This window comes from Camponotus floridanus, unplaced genomic scaffold, assembly GCF_003227725.1.
Source record: "Camponotus floridanus strain SB8 unplaced genomic scaffold, Cflo_v7.5 scaffold8, whole genome shotgun sequence".
Classification (NCBI taxonomy): domain Eukaryota; kingdom Metazoa; phylum Arthropoda; class Insecta; order Hymenoptera; family Formicidae; genus Camponotus; species Camponotus floridanus.
The window spans coordinates 1,080,751-1,102,107 of NW_020229849.1; the positions used below are offsets into that span (position 1 = coordinate 1,080,751).

The window sequence follows — 21,357 nt, forward strand, 5'->3', positions numbered from 1 at the left end:
GAGGAAAAGGCAAAAGTCCGACGAGTTTAGTTGTTTGCGAGACATATTTTTCAATTCCCAGAGCAATGATTTGTCAAAATAAAACGATGATATGAGAGTAAACTACCTTGAACTACGCCCGAAGAAAGAAGTTGCGCGCAGCGGATTAATTCAAACGAGCCTGCGCATATAATAATCAGGAAGGAAAACGTTTCTCTCACGTGACGACTACATGAACGCACGTGTAATAAGCCAGTATTCGACACAGTCACGTAGACACAAGAGAACAAAGGCCGAGAACGCAGCCTCATGAAAGATCGTAAATCGTAAAAGATTGTCAGCTGATGGCACTACGCCAGACAGGCCCGTAACCAGTCCATTATGTTAGAGGGGGCAAACAAAATAGGTGGGGCAATCTCAAAAACTCTTTTCCAATGCACAAAATACATTTTTTATTATTTAAATATCGATGCAATATTTCATAAGAAATACCAATAATATAAAATTACAATTAAGTAAATATTAAAATGTTAAAATAATTGTAATTTTCGAGTTGTCCCGTTATTGAAAATTCTTAGGAAACATAATAGTTTCTAAAAATGAAAGAAAAAAAATTCTTTTACTGCCTAGTGCCCTTAAATATGCAGAGTATTAGGAAACAAATAAGATAAAAATTTGCAAAAATAGGTGGGGCAATCTCAAAAACTCTTTTCCAATGCACAAAATACATTTTTTATTATTTAAATATCGATGCAATATTTCATAAGAAATACCAATAATATAAAATTACAATCAAGTAAATATTAAAATGTTAAAATAATTGTAATTTTCGAGTTGTCTCGTTATTGAAAATTCTTAGGAAACATAATAGTTTCTAAAAATGAAAGAAAAAAATTCTTTTACTGCCTAGTGCCCTTAAATATGCAGAGTATTAGGAAACAAATAAGATAAAAATTTGCAAAAATAGATGGGGCAGTCTTAAAAACTCTTTTTCAATGCACAAAATACATTTTTTATTATTTAAATATCGATGCAATATTTCATAAGAAATACCAATAATATAAAATTACAATCAAGTAAATATTAAAATGTTAAAATAATTGTAATTTTCGAGTTGTCTCGTTATTGAAAATTCTTAGGAAACATAATAGTTTCTAAAAATGAAAGAAAAAAATTCTTTTACTGCCTAGTGCCCTTAAATATGCAGAGTATTAGAAAACAAATAAGATAAAAATTTGCCAGGGGGGGGGGGAAATGAAGTCCCTAGGGGGGGGCAATGCCCCCATTTGCCCTCCCCCTGATTACGGATCTGACGCCAGATGAGCAATTATCAACTTTTGCATCACGATCATTTCTTCTTGCCAAATTAAACACAATGAGATACTGAATTAAAACAATAATAAAGAATAATATTATACCCAGCTGGGAATTGGCTGAATTTCGACTGATAATTAATTTTGTCCAATTTATTTTCATACAGATACTGATATAAAATGTGGAAATATTTAAATTATAAAATAATTAAGTAAGAAAAAAATAAATAGAATAAAATTTTCTTTACGACGTGAGAAGTTCAAATTTTATAAAAAAAGAAACGCTAGAAAAAAATTTATTTTTTTCTATTCGTGACGTTAAATATTCTCTCGAGACGACAGCATATAATGTCTTTAACGATTGATGTTTCCGTCTAGGAATGCAATGGATTACGTAGGAAGTCGAGTTATGCGTTGCGCATTTTGACGGAAACGTCGCAATCATTGACTCACACGTGCTAAACTTGTCTCTCTTTCTCTATATCTTTCTTCTCTATTGCGTTCCGCATTTAAGATTGCACCGTTTGCATTTAGCATTAATTAACCGTGGAAATTATCCATTGCAAAAACGATGATGCGATTATGTAATGTCGAAGCTTCTAGTTTTTAATCATAAGGATACGATGGCATATATTTGTCTTAATCATTGAACATCATTTTCATATTTATGTCCTCATTTCATGACAGGTAAATTTGACAAAATAATAAGTCGTTATCAATTTATTAAATCTAATTTAATTTCATTCGACTTTGATCGTATGTTTAATTTATTAAAATGTAGCTATTTTCATCTAAAATAGTTAATATTTATTTTATATGATTTTAATTCCTATACGAGATGCAAATAAAATAGCTACATTTTAAATTGAACATACGATTTAATGAAATTAAATTTAATAATTTAATAATTCAATTAAATTCAAAGAAAGAAAAAAGATCAGACAAGCAATGATCGGAATATCCCAACGCGATGATACGAGTTTCGTGTCAACATACTCGTGGTTTTCCTGCAACGGAAAAATTTCGAGGAAGGAGGAAAATCATTGAAGCGAGACAAACACGTCGGACAGATATTTGCAATTATAAGTGGCGGCTACCCGCGAAAGAATTAAATTTACTCACCCGTGGCGGGAGAGGCTCTCGGTTGTGGCTGGCTGCACGGAAGTGACCGACATGTTGCACTGATAAATGGGTACTGAAACATAAATGAGAAAAATATTTATAGTCACAGTCATTTCCAGTCGCCATTCCTGCGAAACTGGGAGCGGTAATGATTTTTTTAAATATTAAAAGAGATCTTTCCTTTGACGATAAAGAAACACACGAGATCGATATTTTCCAAGTTTCATTTAAAAATTTTTAGTAAATTAAGCGTTTTGTCCGAAAAAAAATTCCGAGCTTTTTCGTCATCTAAATGAAAATGACTGTCCTCTGGAAATTTTCAGAAGCTAATACTACTGATAACGAGTATTTCTATGTATGTGCCAGATACGATAACCAGATGTGATTACGCATGGAATTAGAAACTTTTTCAGAAAATTGTCTTAGAAAATTAGAATCGATATCATGATGACAAAGGTCAAGGTTAATATGTTCATATATACATATGATCCTTTCATATTTCAAGATACTATTCGATTTAGACTCTGAGAATATATCGTACATGTGGCTCTGTAAAAGTTTTTATCATGATTTTACATAATAGTTTTTTTCCACTCACAATAATCATTTCTTTCGACTCCACTTTATTGAGATTTAATCGCATTTAATAAAAATTTTTAGTATGTTGCGTTAGACAATTTTACGAGGGTGGTTTGAAAAGTTCGTGCAAAGGTAGAGAGATGGCGCCACTGGTGGTATCGAAGTTATTTTCAATTAGTAGCATCTCTTGGAAGAACACACATCAAGTTTCAGATCGGTCTCTCTGTATTTGGCGTTCGTTTGAATCGAGGAAGTCAAGTGGTTTCTAAAAAAAATGGATGACAGAGAATTTCGTGTGTTGATCAAACAAAATTGATGGAGTTAAGGTTCCAACTCGTTCCGCATCCCCCATATTCTTCAGATTTGGCTCCCTCGGACTACAACTTGTTCCCCAATATGAAGAAATAGCTGGCGAGAAGGAGATTTTACTTAAACGAGGAGATGATTGCGGAAACGAATGCCTATTTTGCAGAGTTGGATCAATTCTATTATTCGAAAGGGATCAACAAACTGGAGCAGCGTTGGACAAAGTGTATAAGCCTAAAAGAAGACTACGTTGAAAAATAAAAAAGGTTTAGCCCGAAAAATTAAGTAGTTTTCATTTTTGCACGGACTTTTCAAATCACCTTCGTATTTTTTATTTAATTTATTTAATTAATTATTTATTTAATTAATTTTATAGTAAAGCCGCATGTTTATATAAATATTATTGTATGCATATATGTGTGTGTGTGTGTGTTGTGTGTAACATTATAGATTGTATTACAGAGAATCAACGTGCTTATGTTTAATGATTTATTAGAATAGCCTCAACATGTGTACATCACATATGTACATATACATGTACATATACAGGGTGGCCTTTTCGTTTCATTCAATGAAAATGAAACTAAATAAATTTCTTGAAAAAAACGATAAAAATAAAAAATAAAAATCTTTTTCTTTTATGAAAATAAAATAATTTTTTTTTAACTAATATTTTAGTAATAGTACGTAATAGTAGAAAATGAATAAAGACGTTTTTCAAGAAATTTATTTAGTTTCATTTTCTTTTTATTTCATTTCCTTTTCACCTTTTGCTCTTCCCTTCATCAGAGGTTTTTGAGCGATAACTTCTTTGGTAGGGAAGCATTTTTCGACCCATGTTTATAGGAAATTTTTTGTTCAGAATTAAATTTCCTATAAGATCTCAAAGTCTGGCTGAAACGTTCGGGGCCACCCTGTGTATAACGATAACGAACGAAGGACACCGCGAGAGTGGATTTCACCGCGATCTCACCTTGGCACGAAACCCCGGCGTGCTTTTACTTTCTACGAGAAAGCATAGTCAACAAGACCAATATACATGGTCTGCATCGACGATATCGATAAAACACTCGGCTTCCGTCACAAGTTGCGCAATCGCGAGACGAAAGGACGATTTTGCATTTTTCACCTATTGTTCGTTTCATCAATTTTCCGCTTGATCGATATCTAGCAGGAAGCTTGCCTACAAAATCAACGCGCAACATACAAAAATATGTAATCCTCTCGTTTTCTCATTCTCTCCCCCTCTCTCTCACGATCCTTGTTACGTTTCTATGAAATAAGATTAATTTGCACGGTAAAGGATGGATATAAATAAATGCAAGAAACGTAGAAATAAAATGTCGATTGAAAAAACGATGAAATATAACGATGAAAAAACGATAAATATAATCAAGGAAATACTTTGATTTGAAATTAGAACCGAAGAACTGTTACAAAATCGGATCATTACAATATCGTTGATAGCCTTGCAATCGTATACAGGTAAAGAGAAAGTCAAGGATTTTCTGTGGCTGACACGTGTCAGATACGCGGATATCGCTACGAATGAAATGACTCGAACAGGAAACTAATAAACGGCGTTGATAAGGAATTCCTTCGACATTCTCCGTCTGATATACAGTAAATAAAAATAAATAACGTCGCACTGATGTGCTGGTCATAAATTATACAATTATAGAAACATCCATATAAACGTATTTCATACATTTCTACAGATGCCATCATTTCAATTAAATATGCGTAAGCAAAGAGGATCAAACATCAATGCAAGGTAAATCCATTTAAATCAATTTTTTCATCATCGAATTTTCTTATAATCCCTTATATTTTTGACTTTTTTTTAGTTAAATATGCACAATATGAAAAAAATATTCAAGAAATGAAAATTAGTAAATTTTTAAAATTTATATTTTTATAATTATTTAAATACTTATATATTAATATAAACTTATTATAAATCATTTAATAATATTAATATTATTAATATTAAAGTAAATTAATAAATCTAATATTTATTAAAAGTTAAAAGAATATTTAAAAGATTTATAATATATTAAACCTATAAATCGATATGATTAATTATTTAAAAAATTGAATAATTCAAAAATTTTATTACTTTTATTTATTTATATTTATGAAAGAGAAAATTGTCGAGTTTGTTTCACAGGAATGAATTAATCGCGTATGAAAAGGTTCGATTACTCGTGAATATTTTATACGCACTATCGATTCGCGTTTCGCAGGCCGTGTTTTAAAAGCGTACGCACAACCTAGGATCGATATCGCGCGTTGTCGCTGCCTTAGTATTACGTCGCATCGAACCGATCGATTTGCATCTGCATTTATAAACCTTCAGGGGACTATGGAATTGCGCATTGTCACATACATGTGTATGTATGCGGATTCTCGTTAACCGCGATAGCGTAGTCGCTGATAAAACCAGTCATCCCTCGCGAATTCCCGACATTCCTCGAGATGTAGTTATAGATATATCGGCTCGCAAGAATGCGAACTGAAGAGCCTCGAGATGTTTTAATAACAATGATCCAATGAAAGTGAATTGAGCGAATTGAAACCTGCCGATAACACACGGTCAGGATAATACTCCGAATTGCAAGTCGCACTGATAACGTTTATCGCGGCCACGCTCGTGCAATGTGGTACGAGAAATACACCTACGAGCGAGGTTCTCGAAATTGTACGTTATTTCGCGAAAGTGAATTTTTCTTCGGTCAATCTTGTGGATTTAACAATGCTAAGACAACATTTTCGAATGAAGCATTTGAATTTGTCATCTATCAAACACGTGTTCCATCGAAAATGGGTTTCGAATTTGATTTTAATACATTAATAATATAAATAATATACAGGGTGGCCCCGAACGTTCCAGCCAGACTTTGAGATCTTATAGGAAATTTAATTCTAAAGAAAAAATTTTCTATAAACATGGGTCGAAAAATGCTTCCTTAAGAAGTTATCGCTCAAAAACCTCTGATGAAGGAAGAGCGAAAAGAAAAGAAGAAAGAGTGAAAAGAAAATGAAATAAAAAGAAAATGAAACTAAATAAATTTCTTGAAAAACGTCTGTATTCATTTTCTACTATTACTAAAATATTAGTTAAAAAAAAAAGAAATTATTTTATTTTCATAAAAGAAAAAGATTTTTATTTTTTATTTTTATCGTTTTTTCAAGAAATTTATTTAGTTTCATTTTCTTTTTATTTCATTTTCTTTTGCTTTTCCTTCATCAGAGGTTTTTGAACGATAACTTCTTAAGGAAACATTTTTCGACCCATGTTTATAGGAAATTTTTTGTTCAGAATTAAATTTCCTATAAGATCTCAAAGTCTGGCTGGAACGTTCGGGGCCACCCTGTATAAAATACATCCCGTTTGACATTTATTCTGGCTTTAAAGTACAAGATTCCTAACTCTGATTAATCAATCAAGGCTTACTCGCATTTCATTGATCAATCTAATAATTCAAATATCCAAGACGGAGTTTATGACGTCATTAATCGTTCCCAAGAACGATCAAATTTGCTTCTCTCGAAAACGTTATTTGTTAACGTCGCATATAAAAAACATGTTGGAGATTTATCCTTACCGGAAGTGTTTTTATTTATTAACATATGTTACGTATGTTTCTTTCGAGTCACTTCGTTGCACAATTGTACATATTAACTTTTATGTGACCACGCTTTTTTTTTTATTTTACGCATCGATGATTACGCGGTAAGCAATTATTATCGTTTTCCTCGTTGAATAAAATTAACTCGCTTGATCGCAATGTCCTATAAAAAAAAAGTATAATTTCTTGGTATCTTATTTATATATCACGCACGAAGACACGAGAAAATTACACTTTGCAATTATAGAGGATTTTACGCTAATAATATATTTATTACCTGAGCACCCAAGATCTTATCTAATATACAGATGCAAAAATTATTATAATAAATATTGTATATTATGTTTGTAAATATTAACAAACATTTTTATTTCAAACTTGTTTACAACTTATTTTGAGAAATCAACCACATGATAAATTGGGAACAAAGTTCCGAAGAAAGAGGGAGAGACCAAGAACCGCTATCTTATTCCGGTATTTGATAATTTTGACAGATAATGCGTAGTCGTTGCGTATCTTGCGTATTTTTCACGAGATTATGGCACAACTATACTATACTATATGATACCGTTAAGCATGTTTGATGACAGTTAATAAATTAAATAAGCAATATGATTTCACGAGCGACATCGAGAATTTATTTGAAAATATATTAGACTTCTCAGAGTATTATTTTCGAAAATGTCAAGATTGCATAATTTATTATAATTAGAAAACAATATATTAATTACAAAAACACAAATACGATCAATTAATTTTTTCAAATTCCAAAGAGTTTGCAAATTATTTCAATGAAAGAGGAATTAAAATAAGAAAGCTATCTCCTCCTTTCTGCGAAAAAATAGTACAGTTTCTCGAATTTCCGTGAAAAGACGAGCAGATGATAAAAAAAAAACGCGAATGAAAACTGATATCGAATACGAAGAATAACAATAAACAATGAACCAAGCTCTCTTCATCATGAGAATAATGATACCCCTGTCGCAAAAATAGAATAGGCTGCAATTGTATACGCTGCAAACCAAAAATAACCAGATTATACTAACGCCACTCTCTCGATTCGTTTATACGTATCGTATACATGCAGTCTAATTCTTTTATTTGCACAAGCACTATTCTTGGAATAGATAATCCTATAACCGGATCGAGTGTTGGTACTGGATAAGATCGACAGCTTTTTTTCCTATCAACAAATAGAAATACTTCGCAAATGTTACTCGTGCGTCACAACGAATTCTGTTCTTCAAATTCGCATAATTATCGCAAATAAATTATTCAGTTAGTAGATTAGGTTAGGTTAGCTTTTTTTCCTATCAACAAATAGAAATACTTCGCAAATGTTACTCGTGCGTCACAACGAATTCTATTCTTCAAATTCGCATATTTATCGCAAATAAATTATTCAGTTAGTAGATTAGGTTAGGTTATTTAAGATGGATATCGACGATATTAGAAGGAAAGTATAAAACATTGGACAACTTGGTTGCTAAGATTTTTAACGTCGATATTTTCTAAAGATCACAACAAAAATTTACGTTTCTCTCCGCAAATTTTCTCGGGTAAATAAGCATGTAAGTCCAATATAGCGGTATGGATATAAATCATTCCGCCTATCTTCTTTACGACGACGTAGTTTGAATTATGAAGGAGATTTTTCGTGACGAAGGGTTATGCTCGCGAGATGAATGACGCCATAACTGCGACGACATGGATAACGTCAATTTCACGATGTCATGTGACGCCGTTAGTCTCGGAGATTATTTATAACACCCCTTCTTCTCGGAGAGAAGACCAGACCGTACTAGCGTATGTCGGTTTACGATAACATTTGCGAAGCTGTAATCGACGTCACTCTTTATATATATAGGATGTGCTAAAGCCATCACATACTATATTTGATAGAATTTTTTGATCGATTCGGATTTAATCACTTTAAAACAAAACAAATGTTTATTTTCAGAGAAGTGTTAGTCTCAAAATAATTAGAATTAAGAAAATAAATTATGCATATGTGTAAATATATTTCAGATTAAGAAATATATATATAATATATGTTATATAATAAATATATAAATGTTATATAAATATATAAATGTTATTTATAATATATATATATATATATATATATATATATATATATATGTTATGTAATAAATATATATATATATATATATATATATATATATACACAGGGTGTTTCATAAGTGGTGGGCAAAATTTGAAGAATGGATTCCTCATGCTTAGAGAAGAAAAAAAAATTAATCTACATAGGTCTGGAAATGATTAGTTTTTGAGTTATTAAGATTTTTAATACAAAATTTTGTCTCATTTCTCGTCTTATTGTTAGAAGTCTTTTTACAGGCATCAACAACGTTTTTCAAGTTCGGCGGCCTATGCTTACGTTAGCGCGGTGTATTATTCTTATTATTGTTTACAATTCCATACTTTTTTTATGTATACACGAACACTCTGCCGTACGTGTGTGAAAAGCGCTGAAACATTTTTCAAGTTTAGTATCATCTAATGCGTCTCACAACAACAATTGGATTAAATATCGAGATCTTTCTATGAATGATTTTCTCATCAAATTCCTCTAATTGTCCAAAATCTTAATAACTCAAAAACTAATCATTTCTGGGCCTATACTGATTAACTATTTTTTCTTCTCTAAGCATAAGGAATCCATTCCTGAAATTTTGCTCACCATTTATAAAACCCCCTGTATATATATTTATATAAATATATATATATATATATTTTTTTTTCGTTTATATAATAAATAAGAATAATAAATAAATATAATAAAAATAATAAATAAATAAATAAATGATTTTAAATCAGAAGAAAATTTCGTTGTAACGTAAGAATTAGGATAATTTTTATGAAAAATACAAGAGCTCTTAGCAATTTTAATTTGTTTCGATTAATTGCACTCGTCAAATAATTAAACATATTAATTATATTAGAAGACAGAAGTATTTTTCTGTAACCCTCAGAATAAATTACTTATTTTTAATTTTATTTTCTTTAACTCTTTCGAATAATTTGCTTCATTAAAAATATACCGCTACAGCAATATGATATGCTATTATAAGCCAACATCCGTGTTCATGTTACTTTACTAATGTCTACATTAATGACGTTGGAAGATGAGAGATCCTCCTTCAATTAACGTTAAGTGCTTCCGTGAAAAGTGCCTATTTTTCAATATTTAGTACACACGAATAATTACAAATGAATTAGCGGGAAAAAAATAGATTTCTATCTACGGATATTTCCATTTGATAAACATTTTTCAAAAAGACAACTAATTAATCGTATCTTTTCGTTAATGATTTTTAATTAAAATGTTGCAATATATATATATATATATATATATATATATATATATATTCTTAATGAAGCAAATTTTTCAAAAGAGATAAAAAAGAGATAAATGAAATTTAAAAAATAATCAATTTATTCTGAAGACTACAAAAATATTAATTAACGCGTTTAATTATTTCACGAATGCAATTGTTCGAATCGAAATTTATACACGATTACTTCGATTCTGGGTGCTAAAATTACCCAACGATAATTTTCTCCTCTTTTTAGCCTTTCGTCTTATTGTAGCTTTAAGTGATCTCGCAGTTTCATGTTGCACGATACGATTCCCTTAAAGGCGAGCTCTCTTAGCTCTAGGGTCTATTCTCTCTCGCGAACAATTAAATCCTAAGATTAGCTCGAGATACATTCGTTCTCTGACATGGCATGTGAAACCAGTCCGCGAACCGTTGGCAACCGGCCCAAGAAACTGCTACCCGTCCACACGATTTATTTTCATTCCATTTATTGTTAGATTAGACAGGAATAGAGACGAAGAAATGCAAGTGCTCGCTAACAAGTCCGATTTAAAGTAAAAAAGAAGAATTAGCGTGTTTTCTCGAAAAGATTAAATTGAAATTGAAATTTTTTTGCATGACAAATATTTTAGATTCTTTTGAATACGTCGACTATAAAGACCTTGAAATATCGGCCTTTACCCATACAGCACAAAAGCTTGCATCAACATTGCTGCAATGTTACAATATTGCTCACTGCAGTCTAATGTTGCAGAAATAATGCAGAGACATTATTTTGTAATATTATTTTGGCAATGTTGTAGCAACGTTTTAACATAGCGAAAATGTATAATACGTGTTTCTTTGCCACTAATTTAACTACATAATTCGTATTCGAATTCATCTAAAGTGGATATAAGGTCTACAAAGGACTAATGTAGTAATTATATTTCTTGTTTTGTCATCAGTTTCAATTTCTGATAAACTGACTTGATTTATTTAATATTTTGAATCCTAATGAAGGATCTAGATTATTAAACAAATAATTTGTTTAATAATCTGGATCCCTCATTGGGTTTCAGAATATTAAACAGATTTTTATCAATTGAATGGGTAAATAGGAAATAGTTCATTTATTGCACGTATTAAAATATTCTGGTGTCGAATGTATGTAAAATAATTGTATGTATATTATTGAGATAAATATTTAAGAAACATCTAATAAAAAACACTAATAGATAGTTTTTTTAAAGGCATTTTTTCCTATTTTTCTTAAACATTTTTTTTATATTTTCAAAGTGTATTTATAAAATTTAAAACGATGTCTGCATTTGTAGACATTTTAACGTTGCTGCAATCCCACGACAATGGTGCAGCAACATCTTGCAATGAATTTGCAACGTTGCAATATTGCGTTGAAATATTGCTGCAACGTGTATGCAATCTTTGTGTGCTGTATGGGATGTATATTATTGAGATAAATATTTAAGGAACATCTAATAAAAAACACTAATAGATAGTTTCTTTAAAGGCATTTTTACCTATCTTTCTCGAACATTTTTTTTATATTTTCAAAGTGTATTTATAAAATTTAAAACGGTGTCTGCATTTGTAGCAAAACGTGATTTAATATTACAAATACGTTGCACCGTAACATTGCTACAATCTTACATTGCAATATTCCTAAAAGCAAACATTTTAACGTTGCTGCAATCCCACAACACTGCAGCAACATCTTGCAATGAATTTGCAACGTTGCAATATTGCGGTGAAAGATTGCTGCAACGTGTATGCAATCTTTGTGTGCTGTATGGGATGTATATTATTGAGATAAATATTTAAGGAATATCTAATAAAAAACACTAATAGATAGTTTCTTTAAAGGCATTTTTTCCTATCTTTCTTAAACATTTTTTTTATATTTTCAAAGTGTATTTATAAAATTTAAAACGGTGTCTGCATTTGTAGCAAAACGCGATTTAATATTACAAATACATTGCACCGTAATATTGCTACAATCTTACATTGCAATATTCCTAAAAGCGAACATTTTAACGTTACTGCAATTCCATAACAATGGTACAACAACATCTTGCAACGTTGCAATATTGCGGTGAAAGATTGCTGCAACGTGTATGCAATCTTTGTGTGCTGTATGGGTAGGTGTCAAAAGATTGGGGAGAGAGAGGAAAATTTTAAAAAAATTTCTCTTTTTCCCACATGAATATCCGGATTTTCCCTCAATGTTTACAAATAAATGGCCGATGCTGGGGTTTCCATCGTCGGCAGCGAGAGGGCAGCGTGAATTGCAGTTTCCCATCGCCTTCCCGTATAGGGTGAAAATCAGGCCAACAACCCACGAGGAGTAACGCTGGAGCTTCACGAAGCGACGCGGGGGCGTATCGGGATATCGATCGACTGGGCTATTCTGGATAACACCCACATATATGTACACGTTACACGCAGACGGATGCGCGTTAGGCCGTGTCGGGGTGGAATCAGGTCGGCTGGAAGGAGTCTTCCATGCGAAAATACGAAACCAGCTTGCGGTTTTATTCGAGACCGATCGGCAAAAGGGAGGGTTCCCTCAGAGAAGCTTACAAAGTTGAAAATTAATTAATTAATGGCCAATAATAAATATTGATTGAATAGAAAATAATTAATCCGTGACATTAAAAAAAAAATCCACGTGTTGTTACGCGATGGATTGTTTTAACAAATAAAAAATTCGGTTTATAAAATCCAATAAACGTACCGTTTGCTATCTATGCATAGGTATTGCCTATCTATCGATAGGTAGAAAGCAGCCGTGCAATTACAGCAGTGCGTTGGAATGTCGCGAATCGTTAACAGGATTGAGAAATTAAAATTCCGCCTTGGGCAAGTGGCATAACGGGTTTCTCCGACGTCGCTTCTTACATCGCGACGAGAGAAGTCGACGACAAGAAGGACTGACCTCGTTGCATTCGTAGCCGATAACTGCGCCATTTGTGTTTTGAAAGTGGTATACCTACTTAAAGTTACGTTTGACGTTTGCCAGCGACGAGTCTCTTTCGATTGATCCTCGAATGAAATAGGGTCAATGCGAGCCTCTCGTGTGTGCGTTTAATGCGATAAATCCGGTTAATCCTCGTCTCGAGCATCTAGTTACACAAGATGCATCGATAACAATGTACCTCATCGCTTTAGCTCTCTTTCTCTCTCTACAGGTAATTTTTTTTTTTCGACTTAATCATCAAGATTATTCATCGTAACTTTCCAAGATTTCATTTTCATGATAGCAGTTGACGTTTGACAACACCTTTCGTTCACTTCCACTTATACGCTTTGATTTTAAAAGATTTAATCTCCCCTCTTTGTTATGCAAAAGATGTAATTTGTATTTTCGTTGTAATCGTCGAGCGGAAGTTTTCATGAGAATTTTCCACGATGCCGACAAAGCGTGCAAATGTGCTTCCGCGATGCAATCTTCCGGTCGATGGCCGCCAGTTGGGCGCCGAACGAAGAACCCGCTCGTCTCGCACGCAAGAGTATTGATTCTCTTCACAAGCTCGCGTTCGGTCGGTCGGTCGTTCGTTCGTTCGTCGCAACGACTACGAAAAGCGAAACGAAAAAAATCCCGCTCTTATCGCAACGATTAGACAAGAAATGCCACCTCTCCGGAGATTATTGTCCTTCGATTACTTAATTCTCTGCTTTGGCAAGCTTTCAATGACAAATTATATAATACAGAATTGTGTACTACAATTTCCACATGAAAGGTACATGCAATTTAATGATGCAAAATTGCGACACAGCATGAAGGAGACAACTGTTGATATTACGTTTTTAATTCGTAAAAATGTATTATTTTGTATTATCAAAAATTATTACTTTGTTGTAAATGACAACCGAGACCGTAAAAAAATAAATATTCGAAACTAAATATTATGTGCGAAAATAAAAAAATACATCTATCTTTCCTTCTTTTCCTTCCATTCGAAAATAAAAAAATACATTTACATACTATTTTTCCTTCTTTTCTTTCCATTCGTATTGAAGGATTAGCTTTCAAGCTATTAACGAAATCCCATTTCGACGACTAACAATAGAGACGTGAAAATCTTGAAATTTTTTCAAACTAAAATTGTATTATGTGCAAAAAAAATCTGTTTCTCATTCTTTTCTTTTCGTTTGTTGTTGTATCTATTGAAGGACTAACTTTTAAAGCTGATTGACACTAGACGTAAATTGCATTGCCATTTATAGGACTGGGCAAGATTTATGATGAACATTGTGTCACTCGAATTTATGTGTTATTTTAAACCCTTTTCCTGTCATGTCATTCTTTCTCGACTACAACTGACGTCTGCCACAGATGGATAAAAAGTATCGTTGTTCTTACTGCGTAATTCGATCTTGCGACACAAAAAGAGAGTTATCTTTCTCTCTCTCCCTTGTTAGCTTTCTCGGAACGAAATCGTGGTGAAAGCGTCTCTTCGAGAGTCACCACGGATGTACCGAAAGAACGAAATTACGCAGTTTCTGCTACGCAAAAATGAGACCCACACTTGTGAAAAGGAAATATTGCATATTAAAGAGAAGCTGAACAATACAAAAGGTGAATCTATTGACGACGCGCGTGTTTGTTTTAATGTTCCCGATACATATTTTTGCATACGAGATTAGCGTTTTACAACTTCTTTTTAGACACTAAAACGTTTGCAACAAAAATTTAAGAAGATTAGAATAAAAGTAAACAAATAGAGCTTACATCAGCATAATGACAAAATTAATATTCGAGGTAATAAAAATTGCAGAAACAGAAATCTAGTTCTTCTCGCGAGATCTTTGCGAAAAAATCGCTCGTAAGAGGCATTCTAATTTTGTACGGACTTTGCTCCGGGTATACATCAAAGAAAGGGACCGTGGCCAAAGGCAACGCGCGTCGGTGGTTGCCCCTAACTCAGGAATCTCGCACCCCAGGTCTCTCTCTCTCCTCCTTTTCGCTGTCGTTCCTTTTCACTCGCACTCTCACTCGCACTCACTCGACTGCAAAGAGAACTGCAATAAATAAATGTGCGACTTACTCGTCTATCTCTGTCTCTCGATCGGAGAAAAACGGAATCCCGCGCTAACAAACAGCTGTGACACTCAACGTTGTAGGCGTCGGATGTTTTGCAACTTCTCCTAATAACGGTCACAACGAACGGAAATCAGACTGGATGTATTCGTGAGTAAAACGTCGAAACAACTACACTTCGAAGCGTCACGGATCAAACTGAAGCCTCACGACCGGGCGGGGTCCTTATATCTGTGCGGTGTAGGTTGAGCCGTGGTGGGAGGTCGCCCCAGGAGTGGGGGAAACGCGACACGAATCTGCATCTGCCAATGCGGCGCAGTATGCGCTCGCTCGTGCGGCGAATTGGTCTTTGATGATGTGTAAAATTGATGCCAATTTTTGTTTATTTTCTTTTTACGAAGCATTGAAAAGAGTATTATCAAAGAATGAATTATATATCAGGATATTTTGCCATATATATTAGAAAATTCTAATTGAAGTTGAAAATTTTACATTTTCTAATGAAGCGAAAATTTTTTCAAGTTTATTTTGAAAAACATACCAAATAGATATTGGAAATTGTAGACATTCTATAAGTAAAAGAGAAAACAAACTAAGAAATTTATTAAAATATTCTTGTTGATTTCCTTTTTTCGAAGCATTTAAGAGTATTATCAAAGAATGAAGGAATTATATACCAGGATATTTTGCCATATATATTAGAAAATTCTAATTGAAGTTGAAAATTTTACATTTTCTAATGAAGCGAGAATTTCTTCAAGTTTATTTTGAAAAACATACCAAATAGATATTGGAAATTGTAGACATTCTATAAGTAAAAGAGAAAACAAATTAAGAAATTTATTAAAATATTCTTGTTTATTTCCTTTTTTCGAAGCATTTAAGAGTATTATCAAAAAAATAAAGGAATTATATACCAGGATATTTTGCCATATATATTAGAAAATTCTAATTGAAGTTGAAAATTTTACATTTTCTAATGAAGCGAGAATTTCTTCAAGTTTATTTTGAAAAACATACCAAATAGATATTGAAAATTGTAGACATTCTGTAAATAAAAGAGAAAACAAACTAAGAAATTTATTAAAAATTTCAATTTTTTTTAATGCTATAAATATTTTTAATATGACAATATGACATAACAATGAAATTGTAGTATTTCCTACATAAAAAAGGTCGGGAAAGGAAACAGATTGCGAGGAACGGGAATAGATCGCAAGAAATCCGAACGCCATTCATAGGAATGGAGCTATTGAGAGGAGAGTCGAACACGTATTATTTTTTATTCCCGCCGATGCGGATAGTGTTCTAGCTCGATGGTCTTCCACAAGTTCGTGGAACGGATATCGAGTTATCGATTTTCCGCCGAGAACGATTTTGCGTGATCGTTCTCACAGTGACTTTCTCAAAGGATGATCCAAGATCCTTCGTAGGATAAAAAAAAAAAGAAAATAAAATTGAAACACCCCCAAGCTTCTCGGAGAAATGCAAATATGTGAGAATAACGATAAGAATGGAAGGAGAAGCACTCCATCTCTTGCACCGACAACTCTCACCTTTGCAATATAGTTTGACATTTTCAAATGTTTAGAAAGCGTCGAGACGTGGCCGGGCAATAATATTGTGATAATAATATTCATGGTAAGAATATTAAATCGTCTGGTAAGCGAAAAATAGAAGGACAATTCACGAGACAGATTTATATCCATCGTTCAATATTCTTTGGCAATATTATTGCAATAATATACGCGATTACATATCATATTAAAAATTTAAAAAAGCTGCATTTATTATCAAACAAAGTAAGATTATTTGTGTTCTAAAAGCAACATAATTTAATTTTTAATATTGAATAACTTCCCTTAATTACTTTCGCTAAAATTCTTGTCAAAGAAAAATTGAAAATTAATTAACAAGCACAATATACATCAACTTCCATTTCTTTTGTAGATATATACGTAAGCCGCAAGACGAGTTTTGCGTAGTAAATTTCAACCAATTATTTACGATTATTGCGCTGACAAAAGCGCTTACAATCTTGCGAATGTCAATGCACATATCCGGGATGTTATTGGATCACAACCGAATGACGTAAAAAGCGCAGATATCAATGATCTATATCTCGCTATATGATTCGTCGGACTTTATCGAGCGTGTATTTGTTGACACAACTTACGATAATTGTCAATCTCGCAATTTGCCCCGCGTGTCAAGCACGTCAAGATGATGCACAGAAGAAAAGGACATTCTTATTTTGAAAATATATTTAGTTTTAACATGAAAATCTTGAAATGATATTATATCGCGTTAATTTAAGAAAAATATAATTGCTTGAATAATTGCTTACTTGAATGAAGCCATTTTATATAGTTCAATCGAGAAAAATATATTCTTATGATTTAAGATTTAATTTTCTCGAATGGAAAAGAAACAATGTTGGATAGAAAATAACATTTTTAAATCAAAGATTATAATTTTCTTAAAGTAGAATTAAATAATATATTCTTCAGATGGCAATTACAATATTAAAATAAGACGATAATATTGTTGAAATTTAAAAAATTTATTAAATTCTTCTACAAAGATTAGAAATTGTTGCGTATATACGAAACAATGAACGTTAGTTTAAATATATAAGTTTTGATTTGACACTTATTTTTTTTCTGTGTGCGTATACGACTGCGGCCTTAAAGCTCGAACATGCACAAAATTACTGGATGTACGTAGATATGCCTAATTACTAACGTTTTACTAAATACGAGGTCTCTTCTTCACAAATGGCACTGATATTCCCCTTCTAAAATCCAAAATATTCCATTCTAAGATAATTGCCCTCGCTTTTCCACTGACGCATCCGTCACGTGAGCTCCAGCTAATTTGCTAAGCGAGTTAATGACTACCTGAGTTAATTAACTACCGATACATCGAGTATGATGGCGTTCATGTTAAAAGGTTGAAGGAACATATCGGAAGAAAAAAAAATAGACTTTCCTCCTACGATTTATGGAATTTCTTTTCACTTTCCCCATGTTTAATAGGTTGAATGATACGCGCACGTGCGTCGAGGTCACGAGGCTTTGAACGGATGATGCGTAGGATGATATATCGTAGAAAAGGTTACAAGTCCGTATAATGTATTAAAAATATTCACTTTCCAGAATCCCGAGCTTATAAAATTTGTGGATGATTTTCAAATTTTTTAACTGATTGTAAGTGTAATAAAGAGCATCAGGGAAAAAATAGCTTCTCGTTTTAAAATTTTTATATTTCTAATGGACTTTATATATCCACTTTAAAAATCGATAATTCACAACAAAATTCTACGATAGCTTTCCTCTATGAAAAAAATATGTTTCTTCAGAGGCATAAAAGAAAGCAGTTTGATTGATGCTTTCTATCGAATTTTACTTCCTACATTCCGTTTAACTTACAAACAAGGCAAAATTAAGCAATCAATCAAACGATAATCGAATAATGTATAATCGAATCATTAGGGTTGCACGAGATACCAAGATTAGTCTTGATATTGTCCTGTCTTGTCTTGAATTTCAAGACAAGATCAAGACAAGATTTTTAATTAGTTATCAAGACGATACCAAGACTAAGACCGTCAAGATTATTAGTCAAGATTATTGGTTCTCAAAAAAACTAAAATATTTATATTTGTAAATGAAAAAAATATCACTATACATATACGAATTTAAAAAAATTTTATTCAATAAAAACATTTATATTAATAAATTTAAGAACATTTAATATTAATACATAACATTTTTATAAATTAGAATTCAAACTCGCAAATTTTAGACATTAAAGAGCATTTCACCCAGAAATTGATCTTTAAAGGCACATTAATGCTTTTAAAGATTTACTTTGTAATCTGATTCTATTTTTCGACATAGTCTTAGAGTTCCTATTGAGAAAAGTCTTTCTACTGGCACGGACGAGGCAGTTGAATTTAAAATGTCTCGAGCTATTTTTGACAATATGGGATAAATATGAACCTGATTTTTTTACCACTCCAAAATATTATTATATATTTATATCTGCACATTCCCTTCGAGCCTGTAAATAGTTATTAATTTCTGTTTTCCATGAAACAGTAAATGTTTTTTTATGTGAATAAACGGCATTTATATCGATTACATAGTAATAATTATAATTAAAATATAATACAATTATATAATATAATTAAAATATAATTACATACAATTATATAATATAATTAAAATATAATTATTATAATTGTATTAAATATAATACAATTATATAATATAATTAAAATATAATTAAAATATAATAGTAATAATTATTTCAAATTATATTACAAAAATTATGTTAAATATTATTTAAATAATTTTTTAATATTAGATAAAAAATTGTTAATAAAATCGAGACAAGACAATACAAGACGAGATTTTTGCTACCAATATTCACTCAAGATCAAGACAAAATTTAAATTTTTGAAAATTTTCAATACCAATACACTATTTTTACGAATATTGTCTTGTCTTGAGTCTTGTGCAACCCTACGAGTCATATCGATGCATGCGTTAGATAAATTCGAGATAATGCGTCTTGAGAGTAATGATAATTTTGCGATAACAATATCGCCGAAAACTGATGACTACAACATTCCTGGAATGCTTCAATACTGACTTAATTTCAATTTTGCACAGTCCATTTCAGTGGTTTGCCATAAGACTTGAGCTTTCTCCGCAGCTGTTTCATACACGTGGTGTAACTATTATTCATAGAAAGCTCATGAGTAGGCGGAGTAGAAACCACCAACACAATCTATAGGTGGCCGATGAATTGGCAGGGCACGTGTAAAGAGGGCCATTCAGCATCCCTCCGAGCTCGTGTAGACATGAGATAGATTACCACGTGCTAGTAAGCTACACGTGGAAACACGTGCTGATACTCGGGTGTTTTTTTCACGTCGCGATCTATTTGCAAACGCACGAGGCATCCTACGAGTCATCATGCTCTTATTCTTTTCCCTTTTATATATATATATATATATATATATATATATATATATAAGATACCCATGGGATGACGGTCTCTCATCTTCCCGCTGTGAACGTTAAAGCGCAAATCACTTCCCACTCCTTCATTAATCTCGACCTGTGTAAAAACATGTAGTATAGTCCTTTGGCGACGCGCACAAGGTATAATAATAATACTCCCAATCGATATTGCACTTGTCACTGGTCAGTAAGTCCGGAGCGACGTCATCGTATAAGAACATCATTGTAAAGGTTAAGTTAGGTTAGGTTAAGAACGTCAACGATTCTTTACAATTGAATAACACAGACGTGACGTAATTAATAACTGAGTGACGTCATACGCGGGATTTATATATTTATCTCAGTGATATTAATCCGAAGAAAAAAATATAATGGATTGAAAAAGTTACAAATGTAAGCTATAATTTTATGAGAACGAAACTAATTTATGTATGTTTGAAGGAAAAACATTGATCATATTCCTGGATCATAAATTTACAGATTTATAGTGCGTCAGATCAGTTGCGACACTTGTACAGATAACGTTGTCATTTTTTTCGTTGAATATAATTATTTAATATTGTCAAATAATGACTTCGTGTAACTTTTTCATAAATGTCAGTTGAAAGTTTTATCAAATTTCTTTATAAGAGTAGAACTTTTTTATTGTGTGTGAGAATATTACTTTTTTTTAATCACATTTTTATTAATGTCGCTGATAAAACACATCATAACTGTAAAAAATTATACCTTTTGACAATGATTTGTCTAATTTTTTTTTTGAAAAAATTAGTGGCTTATAAATTACAAATAAAATATATATACAGGATGTCCCAGACTTAATGAATCAGCCTATAATGATAGATTCCTGAAATCATTTGGAGACGAAAATTACATTGTAATATTTTTGTTGAACATACTATTAGTAAAATAGTATTAGAAAAAGATTATAATTTATATTAAAAATTCCAAAAATGCAATTGCAATAGCTTTCTATCCTTGGTATATCGACAATGTGGACTATATCAA

General features: G+C 32.0%; 1 protein-coding gene across 1 annotated transcript in view; it reads right to left on the reverse strand.

The window, feature by feature from the left end:
• LOC105254009 (protein pinocchio) overlaps positions 1-21,357 on the reverse strand; it is a 57,231-nt gene that overhangs the window by 4,374 nt on the left and 31,500 nt on the right. The window contains exon 3 of the mRNA XM_011262434.3: positions 2,415-2,487. Within this exon, the coding sequence (XP_011260736.1) occupies positions 2,415-2,487 (73 nt within the window). The remainder of the gene's footprint in view (positions 1-2,414; positions 2,488-21,357) is intronic.